The sequence below is a fragment of the Oncorhynchus kisutch genome, unplaced genomic scaffold (assembly GCF_002021735.2).
Source record: "Oncorhynchus kisutch isolate 150728-3 unplaced genomic scaffold, Okis_V2 Okis07a-Okis12b_hom, whole genome shotgun sequence".
Lineage (NCBI taxonomy): Eukaryota > Metazoa > Chordata > Actinopteri > Salmoniformes > Salmonidae > Oncorhynchus > Oncorhynchus kisutch.
Genome location: NW_022261984.1, coordinates 1,973,963 through 1,988,608, shown reverse-complemented (window position 1 = coordinate 1,988,608; position 14,646 = coordinate 1,973,963). Strand labels below are relative to the sequence as shown.

General features: G+C 44.6%; 2 protein-coding genes across 3 annotated transcripts in view; both read right to left on the bottom strand.

The window, feature by feature from the left end:
* LOC109877013 (C-type lectin domain family 4 member M-like) overlaps window positions 1-14,309 on the bottom strand; it is a 20,385-nt gene extending 6,076 nt beyond the window's left edge. Inside the window, exons 1-5 of one of the 2 annotated variants that reach the window (XM_031814631.1) lie at window positions 14,027-14,309; window positions 4,014-4,127; window positions 3,697-3,930; window positions 3,434-3,576; window positions 3,217-3,317 (exon numbers count right to left, since the gene is read on the bottom strand). In XM_031814631.1, the coding sequence (XP_031670491.1) occupies window positions 3,217-3,317; window positions 3,434-3,576; window positions 3,697-3,930; window positions 4,014-4,127; window positions 14,027-14,246 (812 nt within the window). In that variant the 5' untranslated portion in view covers window positions 14,247-14,309. The remainder of the gene's footprint in view (window positions 1-3,216; window positions 3,318-3,433; window positions 3,577-3,696; window positions 3,931-4,013; window positions 4,128-14,026) is intronic. The other variant, XM_031814633.1, reaches the window with a different exon arrangement.
* The window catches only part of LOC116360090 (CD209 antigen-like protein C), a 78,114-nt gene that overhangs the window by 40,301 nt on the left and 23,167 nt on the right, over window positions 1-14,646 (bottom strand). The window lies entirely within an intron of this gene.

Here is a 14,646-nt window from a genome sequence, read left to right as displayed (position 1 = left end):
GACTGCCCTAACCTTGGCAGGATCCATTCGTAGCTGACCTTGAGCAATAATGTAACCTAAGAAGGACACAGAGGAAACATGAAACTCACATTTCTCAGCCTTGGCAAATAGCTTATTCTCCAATAGCCTTTGGAGAACGTGTTGCTTGTGAGCCTCAATGTCCTTCGAAAAAATCCACATAGACAAAAACAAAACGCCCAATGACATCCCTCAGGACATCATTCACCAGGCCCTGAAAAACAGCCAGAGGGTTAGTGAGGCCAAAAGGCATAACAAGGTGCTCAAAATGTCCAAGTGGTGTGTTGAATGACGTTTTCCACTCGTCACCCTCTCTGATGCGGAAAAGGTGGGAGGCATTCCGGAGGTCCAGTTTAGTAAATACTGTGGCACCATGGAGGGTGGAAAAAGCAGAACTGATGAGTGGCAAGGGATACTTATTCCTGACAGTAATACTATTCAACCCACGGAAGTCTATGCATGGCCTCAGTGATCCATTCTTCTTCTTAACAAAGAAAAATCCAGCTCCCACCGTAGAGGAAGAAGGCCTGACATGTCCGACAGCCAGGGAGTCCTGGATGTATTCCTCCATGGCTTCTTGCTCGGGGCAAGAGAGATTATACAACCTGCTACTAGGAAGAGGAGCTCCAGGCTGAAGCACGATAGCACAGTCGTAAGGCTGATGAGGCGTCAGAGATGGGGTGTGGTGCTTGCTGAATAGAGGAGTGAGACCGTGATATTCTGGAGGTACATGTCACGGTTGTTGTAAGAGACGGACCAAGGCGCAGCGTGTGTTGAGTTCCACATATTTATTTAAAGTGAAACTTCTTCAACAAACAAAAAACAAGCAAAAAAACATGACTACGTGGTGCAACAAGAACATACACAAACAATATCCCACAAACACAGGTGGGAAAAATGGCTGCCAGCTCCTCGCACTTGCCCTGACGAGCCAGAGACCGTCAGGGAGGCGATGGAGAAGTTGGGAGAGAGAGGAGAGAGATGTTGTGTAGGTGTGTTTTGCTCAACATTCGACCTGAAGAGCCTGTCAGCAGTCTGGTCACAATCGCACCGTCGATGGGGTGGTAATTGAGTCGCCTTCTTTTTGGAGGAGGCGAGAGCCAAATCGGCATATTCAGGGGGTATGCGCACGGTGGAGACCTGGTCTGGACTTTCCACCATAGTAGCACCAACGTAAACCTCTAAACACCTCCCCGAGCACTCTCGCAACCAACCGTGAGAGCCCTCCGTTGCCAAGAAACAGTGGGGTCATGACAAGCTAACCAGGGTAGGCCTAGCACCACGGGAAACACAGGAAAGTCATTAAGGAAGAGACAGATTCTCTCCTTGTGACCCCCCTGCGTCACCACACCGAGAGGAGCGGTGACATCCCTAATCAACCCGGACACTAATGGTCGACTGTCTAAGGCGTGAACGGGGAAGGGAACAGCCACGGGAACAATGGGGATCCCTAAACTAAGGGCGAACGATCTGTCTATAAAATTCACAGCCGTGCCTGAATCGACGAGCGCCTTATGCTGGGAATGCGGGGAAAACTCAGGAAAAGTAACATACAAAAACATGTGTGCAACAGAGGGCTCTGGGTGAGAATGGCTCACCTGGGATGACGCCAGAATGCCCTTCCTTCTGCCTCGATCCCCAGAGGAACCAACCCGGCATCAACCGGCAGTGTGACCTCTGCGGCCACAGCTGGTGCACGAGACGGAACCTCCTCCAGTCTCCCTGCGTACAGGACCCCCCAGTTTCATGGGCACCGGAGCGGCGGTGCTGAGGGATGGAACCAACAGAACCCGATCTGGACGTCCGCGGGTAGCCAGCAGATTATCCAGCCTATTGGACAGGTCCACCAGCTGGCCGAAGGTGAGGGTGGTGTCCCTGCAGGCCAACTCCCGACGGACATCCTTGCGCAAACTGCAGCGATAGAGGTCGATGAGGGCCCTATCGTTCCAACCAGAGCCGGCAGCCAGGGTCCGAAAATCCATGGCGAACTCCTGGGCGCTCCTCGTCCCCTGCCTCAGATGGAAGAGACATTCACCCGCCGCTCTACCCTTGGGTGGGTGGTCGAAGACTGCCCGGAAGCGGCAGGTGAAATCCTCGAAATGGGCCACTGCCGCATCTCTTTCTCCGCACATGGCATTGGCCCACTTGAAGGCTTTCCCAGAGAGGCACGAGACGAGGGCGGACACCTTCTCACTGCCTGAAGGAGCCGGGTGGTCGGTTGCCATATACAGGTCGAAACCCTGGCAGCATGCAGCCGTCCCATCGTACTCCCGGGGAAGGTCGAGACGAATCCCACTGGGACCGGGTGAAGTGGGGGCGAGTAGTGGAGACCCCGGTTGAGGTGCTGGAGGAACTCCCTGTCTCTCCCAGGGTCCATGTTTTGGACAACGTGGTCCATGGCGGGCGCCGAGATGGTGGAGCATCGCCACATGCTCCTGGGCGCGCTCCTTCACCCCTTTTCCAGGGGCACCTGCTTCTGCTGACTCCATATGTTGTGGTATGGGTTTCTGTAGCAGAGTGCGTAATTGGCTGCAGAGAAGTCAGGCGCAGGAGAGCAGAACTGGGTATTAACCAGAGATTTATTACGCAAAACCAACAGCATCCAGAACAACAAGATAAATGGGCACAAAATAACCCGTCGTGCACTCACGGGGAATGTGCACAAGCACTACAATAAACATTTCCACACAAAGACATGGGGGGAACAGAAGGTTAAATACAAAACAAGTAAATGAGGGAATTGAAACCAGGTGTGTGGAAAAACAAGACAAAACAAATGGAAAATGAAAAGTGGATAGACGATGGCTAGAAAACCGGCGACGCCGACCACCGAGAGTTGCCCGAACAAGGAGAAGACCCGACTTCGGCGAAAGTCGTGACAGCTATAGGGTTAAAAACAGTCAGATATCATGGTTAATACCAGTACCTACAGGGTTAAAAACAGTCAGATGTCATGGTTAATACCAGTACCTACAGGGTTAATAACAGTCATATATCGTGGTTAATACCAGTACCTACAGGGTTAACAACAGTCAGATATCATAGTTAATACCAGTTAGACGTCACAGTTAGAACATCACAATTGGAAATATTACGTATACATTTTTCATAGTTAATTGTGTTGACTGGTATCATCAATGACCTGTATTGAAAAAAGTTTAATGGAGCCTTATTGACAGATTATTTATCATCTCTCACCCTGTGGTCAGTGGGGTGCCGTCCACCCATTTCCAGGTCCCCTCATTAACCGAATCGGTCAGACCAATCCAGACTCTCCTCTTGAGGTCGAAGAGAAATTTCTGTTGTTGAAAAATATATATAATTATATGTTTTATCTTTTACCCCCTGCACAACATTATATTTTCGCTCTCGCTCTCGCTCTCGCTCGCTCTCTCTCTCTCGCTCTCTCTCTCACCTGTTCCTTATCACTGTTTATGATCACCAGGTCTGCTCCTCTCTCCAGACAATCCTCTCTGCTCTCCTTCCAGGTTTTAGTCTCAGTAGACAGGAAGTACCAGCTGGATTCAAACTTCTGCCAGCCAGCAGGACAGGTTTGTTCTACAAGATGATTGACATGAATTTCCTTCAACTTATCACAATGTACACTTAATATAAGAATACAGACTCATAATCATGTTTGTGGGATTAATTATAATTTATTACTGTAGGTTTACTCACTGCACTTGGTAAGCCACCCCCTAAGAAAATCTCTCTCAGTCTGTAGCTGTTCTATCTGTTTAGCCAGGTTGTTGTAACTGGTCTGTAGCTGGTCTCTCTCAGTAGTCAGGTTGTTGTAGCTGGTCTGTAGCTGGCCTCTCTCAGTAGTCAGGTTGTTGTAGCTGGTCTGTAGCTGGTCTCTCTCTGCAGATGAGTTGGTTGTATAGGCTAAGAAACCCTTATAAATCCCATAATCTGTTACAACAACAACAATAATAATTAAAAGAGATAGTCACAGAACTGGTGGTGAATTGTAGGAATTATAACTTCAGACTTACAGTAGACAGACAGGCCTATGATCCCAGCAAGTAGAACACACAGCAGCCCCAGACACACTGCAGCAACTCTGGAGGATCTCTTCCCTGAGTTATCAGGTTCTGTGGACACAGGTACTGTACATAGAATCATCAATGAGACACAATCGAACATGAACCATCGGGTGCAGGGATCATCTGGTAGATTCCAAGGTTTTGTCTTGAGCGAATGATCAGGGGCAGGAACATAATTAGCAAATTGACTACAAAAGCCCAAATAAATATAAAATGTGACTAAAACGTAATAATTTCAAACCTTTCTTACGTTAGTGTGTCTCTCTATTATACTTGGGAACAGATTTCCAAAATTAAAATCAATAGGAGCTGATTTCCTCGGTATCTGCTAGCATGCATCTAGCTCTGCTCCAGTCATTGCAAAACTACCGCTAACTTCCTTCATACGGGATACAGTCATAAAAATGTCATCTACAAGCTCGTCTGTCTCTGGGGAAGTAGATAAAGGGTCACTTCAGTTTTATTTTGTCTCCAAATTGACATCATTGAAGGACAATGTCTAAATTCGCCCCATAGGATTCGCCCCATATGATCCCAAAGTATGAAGCATCTCTATTGTTTCATCTGTAAATGGAGGAAGAATAGCTGTATTTAAAGTGGTGGGATCTCACCCCATCTCTCTTCCTGTTGAGGGGGACTTGTTGTTAAATATACAGCTTCTCACAGCAACAGGAAATATAGTGGCCAGTTACAGTTAACCCCTCACCTTGCTAATGTTAGCCAGCTAGCTAATGTTAGTAGAATTCAGAACACATCATATGTTTAGCAAATTCATAATATATTGTAAGTTTTGCAAATTCGCAACAAATCATACAATATGGATGATCCACAAATTGATACATATCATCTGAAAGGTAACATATCATACTAAATGGAGTGTCTCGGATTTACGTACAGAATAATAGGAAATGCTCTGAGACCAGGAAATACAGACTGTGGAGGGAAGTTACATATAGGACTTTATGAACATGATAATGTATGTTTCTGCAGTTAGTAAACATCCTAAAATACAAAGCCTCAAACTCTTCTGAACATTTAACCTCTAGTCTTAAAAGAACAACCTTTTGTTTAGGAGATGTAGGATTTAGCATTTTATCTATCAATTTGCACAGGTATGTACTTTCAAAAACATTCCCTTGTGAAGTAAGGTACCTTCATGTGGAAGACAGATTGTATTCTGTTTTTAAATATTAATCATCTGTTTGTTACAGTTCCTTTTACTCAGTTGACTTTTGAAGCATTGTGGCATGGGGCATCGGCCAACCTCATCACGTTAACATAAGCTAAATTGTTTGTGTGGCCACCTGCCTTAGTCTGATAACATAATATATGATATGACTCCCACCAGTCTTAGTGTGATAATATAATTCTTGATATGACTCCCACCAGCCTTAGTTTGACAATATAATACATGATATGACTCCCACCAGCCTTAGTTTGACAATATAATACATGATATGACTATCACCAGTCTTAGTTTGATAATATAATACATGATATGACTCCCACTAGCCTTAGTTTGATAATATAATACATGATATGACTCCCACCAGCCCGGGTTAGGGAGGGCTTGGTCGGTAGGGATGTCCTTGTCTCATCGCGCACCAGCGACTCCTGTGGCGGGCCGGGTGCAGTGCGCGCTAACCAATGTTGCCAGGTGCACGGTGTTTCCTCCGACATATTGGTGCGGCTGGCTTCCGGGTTGGATGCGCGCTGTGTTAAGAAGCAGTGTGGCTAGGTTGGGTTGTGTATTGGAGGACGCATGACTTTCAACCTTCGTCTATACCGAAGCCCGTACGGGAGTTGTAGCGATGAGACAAGATAGTAGCTACTACAACAATTGGACACCACGAAATTGGGGATAAAATAAATAAATAAGAAGCCGTACACTCCACATAGCTGAGCTTTATGGAAGAGTGGCCAGAAAAAAATGCTTAAAGAAAAAAATAAGCAAACACGTTTGGTGTTCGCCAAAGGCATGTGGGAGACTCCCCAAACATATGGATACTCTGGTCAGATGAGACAAAAATTGAGCTTTTTGGCCATCAAGGAAAACGCTATGTCTGGCACAAACCCAACACCTCTCATCACCCCGAGAAGCATGGTGGTGGCAGCATCATGTTGTGGGGATGTTTTTCTTTGGCAGGGACTGGGAAACTTGTCAGAATTGAAGGAATGATGGATGGTGCTAAATGCAGGGAAATTCATGAGGGAAACCTGTTTCAGTCTTCCAGAGATTTGAGACTGGGACAGAGGTTCACCTTCCAGCAGGACATTGACCCTAAGCATACTGCTAAAGCAACAGTCGAATGGTTTAAGGGGAAACGTTTAACTGTCTTGGAATGGCCTAGTCAAAGCCCAGACCTCAATCCAATTGAGAATCTGTGGTATGACTTAAAGATTGCTGTACACCAGGGGAATCCATCCAACTTGAAGGAGCTGGAGCAGTTTTGCCTTGAAGAATGGGCAAAAATCCCAGTGGCTAGATATGCCAAGCTTATAGAGACATACCCCAAGACACTTGCAGCTGTAATTGCTGCAAAAGGTGGCTCTACAAAGTATTGACTTTGGGGGGTGAATAGTTATGCATGCTCAAGTTTTCCGTTTTTTTTGTCTTATTTCTTGTTTGTTTTACAATAATAAAATATTTTGCATCTTCAAAATGGTAGGCATGTTGTGTAAATCAAATGATGCAACCCCCCCAAAAAATCTATTTTAATTTCAGGTTGTAAGGCAATAGAAATAGCTCAAATACAAAGCGGGGTGAAAACTTTTGCAAGCCACTGTGCTGCACATATAGCCAAACCTATTGTTGACTTTCAAATGAATCATTAGACATCATTTTACAGAGAAGTAACACTTACTCATGGCTTTGAAAAAAATTTGAGCCTAAAGAGTTGCAAGTAGGCTGGCTAACCAGAGAGAGAAGAGGAAACTGTGGCTGTCAGAGTGAGATCGGAGGGAGGGAGGGAGAGCAGTAGCAGGGTTAGTAGCTTCCTGTATCTGTGAGGTCAGAACTCAATCTATCAACCACAATGAGGAATGAGCTGTCTTGTTCCAGGCCAACTATATTGCAGTTGAGTTGCACGCGTCAACAAATAAGGTTACTGTACAACATGATGTGATCATCTCATGTGTTAAACACCAATCCAGGCATGGTGAGATCTGGCAGGTGACTTCAATGTAATCAAACTGGAACGTGGCCAATGTCATGAGTGGGGTTGAAGGAGAGAGAGGGCGGGACTTGGTAATGAAGGAAGCTTTCAGCAGCCATCATGTCAACTAGCAGAGACAACAGAGGTCATAGGGTGGCAATGAACTGTCAAAAAACCTACTGTATATCCACAGGTTAACTGTCATAACATCTACTGTCTATCCACAGATGAACTGTCATAACATCTACTGTCTATCCACAGATGAACTGTCATAACATCTACTGTCCATCCACAGGTTAACTGTCATATCATCTACTGTCTATCCACAGGCTTACTCTTATAGTATCTACTGTCTATATCCTAGGTTGCTTTGACACAATATATTTAATAGATGCAAATTCTAATGAATACCTTATACAGTAATGATGACACCTGCATAGTTACATCTGGGAAACGGAATTACATTTATCTTTGTCAGGTTGTTTGTGTTGGTTGTGGTTTACGCTAAACTCAGCCTGATGATGACTGTGTCACACCTTCAAATCAAAATCCAATCAAATGTATTTGTCACATACACATGGTTAGCAGATGTTAATGCAAGTGTAGCGAAATGTTTGTGCTTCTACTTCTGACCATGCAGTAATATCTAACAAGTAATATAACCTAACAATTTCACAACAACTACCATATAAACACAAGTGTAAAGCAATGAATACGAATATGTACATAAAAATGTATAAAAACATAGTTTACATCAAGTTGGCAAGATGCAGTAGATGGTATAGAGTACAGCATATACATCTGAGATGAGTAATGTAGGGTATGAAAACATTATATAAAGTGGCATTGTTTAAAGTGGCTAGTGATACATTCAAGAGGGACTCAAACATTAGTGTGGGAAAAATACCAGAAAATTATTAAGATTTTATAGTTCATTCTATAGAAATTATGATGCATGAATCTGCCACAACCTTTTTTATAAAACCTGTTACTGAGAAATGTCTGGAACTCATCTAGTGACATCATTACTAGTCACACAACCTGAGAGACTGTGACCATGACAACTGACCACCAAGGTCCTGAATTTGAGAGAGGACCACTCCCACTGCTGTGAGTGATGTGTCACAGGTGACCAGAGTTGGGCTGGTGAGGTTAAAGTGGGTGTCCAGGACAAGTACACCTCCTTCTTCAACAGCTGATGCAGAGGGGAAGTGATGGCTGAATACTGGGGCAGAAAGAGCATGTTGTAACCCACCATTCCCAGAAATGAGGCAAGATGCGAAGCAGATGTCGGTTCTGGGACACGATGGACGACTTCCATGACTGGAATGACAGGAGTCATCATAGGGTCGAGGAGGGGCTTATGTGTGAACACTCTCATGGTAAATACGCCGTTGAAGAGGGTGGGCCATTGCTCTTGCAACGTGGAGGTGACGTGCAGGATTGTTGAGACAATGTTGTCCAACAGAGAGAACCCCAGGCTGGTGAACATGTATAGACCTAAGATATTAGTACCCTGCCGTGTGATGTGGAAAGGGATCTGAGTGAGGAGGTTCTTTCAATTAACTGGTCCCTGATAATTTAATCTCTAAGATAACCACACTGACATGACCGCTAGTCCTTTATGATCACTGACGTACTGTTTCACTGACTCACCCACTCTCTGTGACGTACTGTGTCACTGACTCACCCACTCTCTGTGACGTATTGTGTCACTGACTCACCCACTCTCTGTGACGTACTGTGTCACTGACTCACCCACTCTCTGTGACGTACTGTTTCACTGACTCACCCACTCTCTGTGACGTACCATTTCACTGACTCACCCACTCTCTGTGACGTACTGTGTCACTGACTCACCCACTCTCTGTGACGTACTGTTTCACTGACTCACCCACTCTCTGTGACGTACTGTGTCACTGACTCACCCACTCTCTGTGACGTACTGTTTCACTGACTCACCCACTCTGTGATGTACTGTGTCACTGACTCACCCACTCTCTGTGACGTACTGTGTCACTGACTCACCCACTCTCTGTGGCGTACTGTTTCACTGACTCACGCACTCTCTGTGACGTACTGTGTCACTGACTCACCCACTCTCTGTGATCTATTGTTTCACTGACTCACCCACTCTCTGTGACGTACTGTGTCACTGACTCACCCACTCTCTGTGACGTACTGTTTCACTGACTCACCCACTCTCTGTGACGTACTGTGTCACTGACTCACCCACTCTCTGTGACGTACTGTTTCACTGACTCACCCACTCTCTGTGACGTACTGTGTCACTGACTCACCCACTCTCTGTGACGTACTGTGTCACTGACTCACCCACTCTCTGTGACGTACTGTGTCACTGACTCACCCACTCTCTGTGACGTACTGTGTCACTGACTCACCCACTCTCTGTGCACGCTGCCAAAACTGTAGCCTCTTCAGAAGCCCACTCTGTTTCTTCGCGAAATGTCCATGCAAAAGTTTAAAAGGTGTATCATAAACTCAGCAAAAAAAGAAATGTCCTCTCACTGTCAACTGCTTTTATTTTCAGCAAACTTAACATGTGTAAATATTTGTATGAACATAACAAGATTCAACAACTGAGACATAAACTGAACAAGATCCACAGACATGTGACTAACAGAAATTGAATGTGTCCCTGAAAAAAGGGGGGGTGGGGGTCACAATCAAAATCAAAACAGTCAGTATCTGGTGTGGCCACCAGCTGCACTAACTACTGCAGTGCATCTCGTCCTCGTGAACTGCACCAGATTTGCCAGTACTTGCTGTGAGATGTTACCACACTCTTCCACCAAGGCACCTGCAAGTTCCCGGACATTTCTGGGGGTAATGGCCCTAGCCCTCACCCTCTGATCCAACAGGTCCCAGACATGTTCAATGCGATTGAGATACGGGCTCTTCGCTGGAAATGGCAGAACACTGACATTCCTGTCTTGCAGGAAATCATGCACAGAATGAGCAGTATGGCTGGTGGCATTGTTATGCTGGAGGGTCATGACAGGATGAGCCTGCAGGAAGGGTACCACATGAGGGAGGAGGATGTCTTCCCTCTAAAGCACAGCGTTGGGATTGCCTGCAATGACGACAAGCTAAGTCCAATGATGCTGTGACACACCACCCCAGACCATGACGGACTCTCCACCTCCAAATCGATCCCGCTCCAGAGTACAGGCCTCAGTGTAACGCTCATTCCTTCGACAATAAATGTGAATCTGGCCATCACACCTGGTGAGACAAAACCACGACTCGTCAGTAAGAGCACTTATTGCCAGTCAAGTCTGGTCCCACAACGGTGGGGTTGTGCCCATAGGCGATGTTGTTGCCAGTAATGTCTGGTGAGAACCTGCCTTACAACAGGCCTACAAGCCCTCAGTCCAGCCTCTCCCAGCCTATTGCGGACAGTCTGAGCCCTGATGGAGGAATTGTGCATTCCTGGTGTAACTCGGGCAGTTGTTGCTGCCATCCTGTACTTGTCCCACAGGTGTGATGTTCAGATGTACCGATCCTGTGCAGGTATTGTTACACGTGGTCTGCCACTGCGAGGATGATCAGCTATCCGTGCTGTCTCCCTGTAGCTCTGTCTTAGGCGTCTTACAGTACGGACATAGCAATTTATTGCCCTGGCCACATCTGCAGTCATCATGCCTCCTTGCAGCATGCCTAAGGCACATTCACGCAGATGAGCAGGGACCCTGGGCATCTTTCTTTTGGTGTTTTTCAGAGTCAGTAGAAAGGCCCCTTAAGTGTCCTAAGTTTTAATAACTGTGACCTTAATTGCCTACCATCTGTAAGCTGTGGTCGTTAAGCTGTGTCTTAACGACCATTCCACAAGGTGCATGTTCATTAATTGTTTATGGTTCTTTGAACAAGCATGGGAAGCAGTATTTAAACCCTTTACAATGAAGATCTGTGAAGTTATTTGGATTTTTACAAATTATCTTTGAAAGACAGGGTCCTGAAAAAGACACATTTCTTTTTTTGCTGAGTTTATGTGTTTGCTTCCCCGAGCATTTGGAAATTGCGAAGGCCCTCGGCGCCAAGACAGTGGAAAAGAATTGCCCCTTTCCTCTCACGGCTAACCACATCGAGTCCGGTAGCTAGCATGTACACTACCATTCAAAAGTTTGGGGTCACTTAGAAATGTCCTTGTTTTTTACAATGCCAGCATCCCGGAGTCGCTTCTTCACTGTGGTGTTTTGCAGGTACTGTTTAATGAAGCTGCCAGTTAAGGACATGTGATGCATCTGTTTCTCAAACTAGACACTCTAATGTACTTGTCCTCTTGCTCAGTTGTGCACCGGGCCCTCCCACTCCTCTTTCTATTCTGGTTAGTGCCAGTTTGCGCTGTTCTGTGAAGGGAGTAGTACACAGCATTGTAAGAGATCTTCTGTTTTTTGGCAATTTCTCGCATGGAATAGCCGTCATTTCTCAGCACAAGAATAGACTGACTCGTTTCAGAAGAAAGTCTTTGTTTCTGGACATTTTGAGCCTGTAATCAAACCCACAACTGCTGATGCTCCAGATACTCAACTAGACTAAAGAAGGCATGTTTTATTGTTTCTTTAATCAGGACAACAGTTTTCAGCTGTGCTAGCATAATTGCAAAAGGGTTTTGTAATGATCAATTAGCCCTTTAAAATGATAAACTTGGATTAGCTAACACAACGTGTCATTGGAACACAGGAGTGGTTTGCTGATAATGGGCCTCTGTACTACTACGTAGATATTCCATAAAAAATCAGCCGTTTCCAGCTACAATAGTTACTTAAAACATTAACAATATCTAGATGGCATTTCTGATAAATTTGATGTTATTTTAATGGACAAAACATTTGCTTTTCTTTTAAAAACATGGACATTTATATGTGACCCCAAACTTTTGAACAGTCGTGTACGTCTCAAACTACAACTTCCATGTGTCCCATGGGATTGTTGGTTTAAACACATGAGCCAAGAGCTGCTCTGGTGGAGGTAGGGATATTGTAGAAAGACTTTCAGCAATCCTCGTTCGACAAATGTTCCGTGAAAAAAAACTAATTGAAGCTTATTCTTGTCTCAATGAACAGCATAACTGAAATACAACAGATATAGAACTACCATATCAGCTCAGCATAAACCAATTAGACTGTCCAATCAATGGTACCAATCATGAATGCTATACTAGACAATCAGTGATGAACATCTCTCTCTTATGATCACCAGATCTGCTCCTCACTCTAGTACTGGGATCTCTGCTCTCCATCAAGGTTTTAGTCCCAGTAGACAGGAAGTACCAACTGGACTCCAACTTCTGCTAGCCTTTAGGGCTAGTTTGTTCTACAATATGATTAACATACATTTAAGTCAACTTATCATAATGAACATTTAACGAAATAATAAAGACACACTATAGAGTGTGAGATAAATGAGATAAATGTATTACTGTAGGTTTACCGCTAATAATGTCTCTCTCAGTCTGTAACTGGTCTCTCTCTTTAGTCAGGCTGTTGTATCTGGTCTGTAGCTGGTCTCTCTCTTTAGTCAGGTTGTTGTATCGGGTCTGTAACTGGTCTCTCTCTTTAGTCAGGTTGTTGTATCTGGTCTGTAGCTGGTCTCTCTCTTTAGTCAGGTTGTTGTATCTGGTCTGTAGCTGGTCACTCTTTAGTCAGGTTGTTGTATCTGATCTCTAGCTGGTCTCTCTCTTTAGTCAGGTTGTTGTATCTGGTCTGTAACTGGTCTCTCTCTTTAGTCAGGTTGTTGTATCTGGTCTGTAGCTGGTCTCTCTCTTTAGTCAGGTTGTTGTATCTGGTCTGTAGCTGGTCACTCTTTAGTCAGGTTGTTGTATCTGATCTCTAGCTGGTCTCTCTCTTTAGTCAGGTTGTTGTATCTGGTATGTAGCTGGTCACTCTTTTAGTCAAGTTGTTGTGTCTGATCTCTAGCTGGTCTCTCTTTAGTCAGGTTGTTGTATCTGGTCTGTAACTGGTCTCTCTCTTTTGTCAGGTTGTTGTATCTGGTCTGTAACTGGTCTCTCTCTTTAGTCAGGTTGTTGTATCTGATCTCTAGCTGGTCTCTCTCTTTAGTCAGGTTGTTGTATCTGGTCTGTAGCTGGTGTCTCTCTGCAGAGTTTTTTAAGACAACAAATAAGAACTACTGAAGCTGAATTATAAGAACTATATCTACACTGAACATAAATATAAAAGGTAAAACATGTAAAGTGTTGGTCCCAAGTTTCATGAGGTTAAATAAAAAATCCCATAAATGATCCATACGCACAAAAAGCTTATTTCTGTCAAATTTGGTTTACATCCCTGTTAGTCAGAATTGCCAAGATAATCCATCCACCTTTCAGGTGTGGCATATCAAGAAGTTGATTAAATAGCATGATCATTACACAGGTGCACCTCGTGCTGGGGGCGGTAAAAGTTAGTTTTGAGAGAGCATGCAATTGGCATGCTAAATTCAGGAATGTCCACCAGAGCTGTTGCCAGAGAATTGAATGTTAATTTCTCTACCATAAGTTGCCTTTATTACAGACAGTATTTCTGTCTGTAATAAAAACCCTTTTGTGGCTGAGCCTGGCTCCCCAGTGGGTGGGCTTGGTATACTGTCTATGGACATACTGCAGCAACTAGGAAGGATCTCTTCTCTGAGTTATAAGACTCTGTCAACATATATGAGACATGCTGTGTGTGTGTGTGTGTGTGTGTGTGTGTGTGTGTGTGTGTGTGTGTGTGTGTGTGTGTGTGTGTGTGTGTGTGTGTGTGTGTGTGTGTGTGTGTGTGTGTGTGTGTGTTCGTGCAATCTTACCTGAAGCAACAACTCCATCTCTTGTACTGGGCTTGAAGGCTCCTACGTTGCCATATAATTGGCCATCAATGTCTGTGTTCTTCATTGCTTCAGGCTCATCGTTTTCATAGACTCCCTCTGACATCTTAACACACTTGTGGTCAAATACAATAACTTCTATTTCTAATCTCAACTCTATTGTACGTCTGTAGCTGTGTCTTCTCCCTGCACTGTCTTGCATCTGTGTGACTCACTGTAGTGACACAATGTTTTTAACAGTCAACCACAGTGGAGGGGAAACTGTCAAATCAACACCACGCTTCCAACAGCCTTAGTTTGTAATCTAAACATGTTTCCCATAGTGCTCATCATGTGATATTATGATTAAACTTGTTAGGTTCTAAATATCAGAGTAAGACCTCAACGGACACAATGAAAGCTTCGACCAACTTTACAGACAAAGACATATTTCCACCAGTGGTAATATACATACCCCAATTTGGTTGGAGTCTCCTCCTTCTCTCTAACTTCACATCTTTATTGCTAGGCAGGAAGTGAAGTGATACAGGCAATAAACTGTTCCTTCTGCCTTAAGGTGATCTGACCTGACCTCAACCCCCTTCCTCACAAATCCACAGCTC